The 4,075-nt window shown below is 36.0% G+C and overlaps 1 protein-coding gene across 3 annotated transcripts in view; it reads right to left on the bottom strand.

Moving 5' to 3' along the window:
• The window catches only part of LOC106478771 (synaptotagmin-5-like), a 77,894-nt gene that overhangs the window by 47,344 nt on the left and 26,475 nt on the right, over positions 1-4,075 (bottom strand). For all 3 annotated transcript variants that reach the window (XR_002609975.1, XM_022382425.1, XM_022382426.1), the window contains exon 2: positions 1,389-1,445. Coding sequence is in view for 2 of the 3 variants with exons in the window: in XM_022382425.1 (XP_022238133.1) it covers positions 1,389-1,404 (16 nt within the window). In the remaining variant the exon portion in view is untranslated. The remainder of the gene's footprint in view (positions 1-1,388; positions 1,446-4,075) is intronic.

The following is a 4,075-nucleotide window of genomic DNA, read 5'->3' on the forward strand; positions in this document are numbered from 1 at the left end:
CCCAGAAGACCAAAAAAAAAAAAGCAATATGATTGGAGAAACACCATCCTCATAATCAAAGATGCGATAAAAAGCATGCTAGGAGATGCTACGATGAAACGAGATTTTGATGAAGATGCCAAGGTTCTGGCTAAACCTGTTGAAATCATCCAAAAGGCCATATTTAGGTTCACTGGCTGATTCTAACCATAATATCAGGAAAACTCTTTAATATCTAGCCTCAAATTACTCATCTCTGTGCTCCTGAATGGTTTCCACTTGAAAGATCAAGACAGATATGAATCCCAAGCTTGCCTTACCATAATATGGATTATTGTTTACAGTACAAAAAGAAATCATTAGAACATGTAGTGTACCCAAGACATACGCTGCTACGAGACCCTCTTAGGCTTAAAGATGTATGCCCTGACAAGAATTTCAAAGATCATCTAGTAGATGTATCAAGCGGCATTTCCTATGATCGGGTTATAAATTTGGGAAGGGGGAATAATATCTTGCTATCATGAAGAGTTCGCTGTAAAGAAAAACAATTTTGAAACGAATTCTCAGGTCAACAATAATAATCAATATTGTATTTTTTAGCCAAATTATAATTCTAACTAAAATAAGATGCCCAACTTGCCAAAATTAAGGATAAAACAGTAAATGAAAAATTTTAATCCTGCTTCTTGGTTATTTTGGCTTCAGAGAGTCTCAAAAAACATTTTGGTGCTTTTATCAACCGTATAACGCTAACTTTGCTAAGCCACCTGATTGCGAATGTGATGGCTATTTGATTGTGTGTGTTTCTATAGCAAAGCCACACCGGGCTATCTGCTGTGTCCACCGACAGGAATCGAACCCCTGAGTTTAACGTTGTAAATCCGTAGACTTACCACTGTCTCACTGGGGGACGATGGCTATTTGAACCATAGGTAATTATTTTCTCAAAATATTAGTATTTGATAAGTAGGCTTACGACAGCATCTGGAAAACGCTACAGTGGTTATTGATTTAGCACAAAGCTACATGCCCCCAGTGGCGCAGCAGTATGTCTGCGGACTTACAACGCTAGAAACCGGGTTTCGGTACCCGTGGTGGGCAGAGCACAGATAGCCCATTGTGTAGCTTTGTGCTTAATTCCAAACAAACAAACAAAACAAAGCTAAGAAAAGTTCCGATTGCAAGGTGATCGTATAGTTTCTAAATCTTCAATACATTTATTAATTTTTTGTAAATAAAACTAAATTAATTCAGTGAAAAAATATTTTCAAACACATTAAGTCTAAAGTTACTTGTTTTTGTAATAATTTAATTGAAAATTAGAGGTTTAATGTCTATATTATTTACTAAAAATTCGATAAAGTAAGCCACTCTCGCCGAATCTTCGTATAACATGAAATACTCACTTTCACTAACAGCCATTGTTACTTCCGTAAAAAAATCAATACGTCATCGACGTTAACCTGCAAAGAGAAAAATAATTTATATGATATAAACATTTATATATCTATGCAGACAGTGTATGCATATACATACATAAGTGTGCAAATTTATTACAATACCCCATTGTTCCTGTACTTCTACTTTGTTGTGCCTATGAAATAAAACTTTGTAGTTTAAAATGTTTAAAAAGCATCAAAATAGGCAAGTCATAGATGTTCCCATTTTAATCAGACTTTAATATGCTACACATATAACGAACTTAACATTTTAAGCGAAAATTAAAACATAGCCATGAATCATTAAGTGCAATAGATTCTATAAAAGTTGCTCAAGATGCCAAAGCTAATTACAAAGAAGTTCAAAATTGCCATACGTGATAGCTTTTAGTTTCTGTGCCAGTCATCACTGGTAAAAAGTGGAGGTTTTCACGTTCTGAGTGTTTCATAGATATACAAGAATAACTTCTTTTTCAAAAGCATCGTGCAATACAGCTAATATGGTGTGGTCTTGTCACTAGAAACCCAAAACAGTGAGAATTAACACCATTTGACTGAGTCAAAGTCAAATCATTACATGATGCTGGTTGGAATCTAAGAAACATTGCAAAATACCTCAGCTATTCACCAAGCACTGTGAATGACACGTTGGAGAGATACAAAGAAACCCAATCATATAACATCAGACAAGACAGATGACGGAGAAGAAAGCTCACTGAAAGAAATGTTAGATATATAAAAATCAACTTACAAAAACAGAAGGAAAAACTGCAAAAAATGTTGTTGAGGACGTCAATAAGCCACGTACAGATAAAATTTCAATGAATACAGTCTCAAGAACGCTGTAGAAATGTAGCCTTTGCGGAAGAGTAGCAGCAAAAGAGAGAATACAGCAAAGAAACTAGCTTTTGCAAAAGAACATGTATCATGGTCTTTGGAACAATGGCATAAGATGTTTTGGTGAGACGAGTTTAAGTTTAAAACATTTGTCTCAATTGATATGCGTATGTTTGCCGAAGAGCCGATGAAAAGTTGCAGAAGTGCCAAAAGTCAAGCATGCAGGAGGCTCTGTGATGGTTTGGGGAGCAATATCTGCGAATGATGTTGGCCATCTTCAAAAAATTGACTGCTTAATGAATCAGCATAAGTACCAAAGTGTATTAATCCATCATGCTATATCCTTTAGAAAGAAGCTGATTGAGCAAAATTTCATATTTCAAGAAGATAATGACCACAAATACATTTCCAAGAAATGTCGAGCTTATCTGACAAAGAAAGAAAGCTGAGGATGTCTCCAGGGGATGAAAGGGCCACCACAAAGCTCATATCTTAACTCATTGGAATAAATATGATATGTGCTGGACTCCATGCTTGACAAGAGTACCAAATGTACTAAAGAAAACCTCTGGAATCAGCCAAAAGAAACGTGGAATCAAACCCCATGGTGCAAGTTTTTTCCATGTTTCTTGAAGCTGAACAAAATGCCTGAAAGATTCCAAGCTGCTGTTGGTGTCAAAAGTGCCCACACTAAATACTATCATTAAATAAACTTAAATATGTTATCAATTTACTATTTTTGTAATGGTTTCCAATGCGATTAATTTGTATTATATATTAAATAATTTCGATAATAATCAATGACTATTTTGTGTGTAAGGTTCATCAGTTGTTGAGATGTTCTAATAAACCTGCACAGTACTGTAAATATGCAAGTATTTGTATGAGCATGCGAGTGTGCAGTGGCTATATAAAATGAGCTTATTTACTCTGTAGAAATTTAACTCAGACGATTTGTGTAGATTTACAGACGGACAGGAGTATTAATGGAAGGATGGGTGGGGATTAGTACTCACAAATAAAAACGTTCGAACTATTACAGTGGGTAGAATAATTGATTGTAAGTCCTAAACGAGAGCATTGAATGAAAGTTAATTAACTCACGAACTGAGCTATGAGTTCTCTCAAGACTTTACAGTTGCTTATCTGTCCAGTTCCTCCACAACCACACTAGAAACGTATTGCTTTTGCTCTGTGTCTGAGATGATGACCCCAAATCAGTAAGACATGTTATATGAAATTACGAACACCAGATTTCAGTACTTATATTATTTATTTATTTTGGCTAGCGAAACTAGAGAAGTCACTGAATTTTAGATGAAACTAGAACACTGACTATTTTGTTCGATCAACTTCTAGAACTCATGTACTGAAGCGTGAAGGTGTTTCAGTTTGTAGTTATCAACTATGAAAAAACGTATGTCATAAATGTAAAGTTTTTGTTTAATGTTCTAACATATAGTTGATTTATTAAACAAAATACTGTAGCGTGTACCCCGTTGGGTCAGTGGTCAATTCACAAACTTACAATGCTAAAATCCAAAGTTCGATTCCCCGCGGTGGACAAAGCGCAGATAGCCCATTAGGGGAATACGGTCACAAACGCTAGCGAAGTGCCCCTTTGAACGGAGAATAGAGAGTTTAATATAACCCTCAGGGTTTGTTTGTTTTGGAATTTCGCGCAAAGCTACACGAGGACTATCTGCGCTAGCCGTCCCTAATTTAGCAGTGTAAGACTAGAGGGAAGGCAGCTAGTCATCACCACCCACCGCCAACTCTTGGGCTACTCTTTTACCAACAAATACTGGGATTGACCG

This window comes from Limulus polyphemus, unplaced genomic scaffold (genome assembly GCF_000517525.1).
Source record: "Limulus polyphemus unplaced genomic scaffold, Limulus_polyphemus-2.1.2 Scaffold248, whole genome shotgun sequence".
NCBI classification, from domain to species: Eukaryota; Metazoa; Arthropoda; class Merostomata; order Xiphosura; family Limulidae; genus Limulus; species Limulus polyphemus.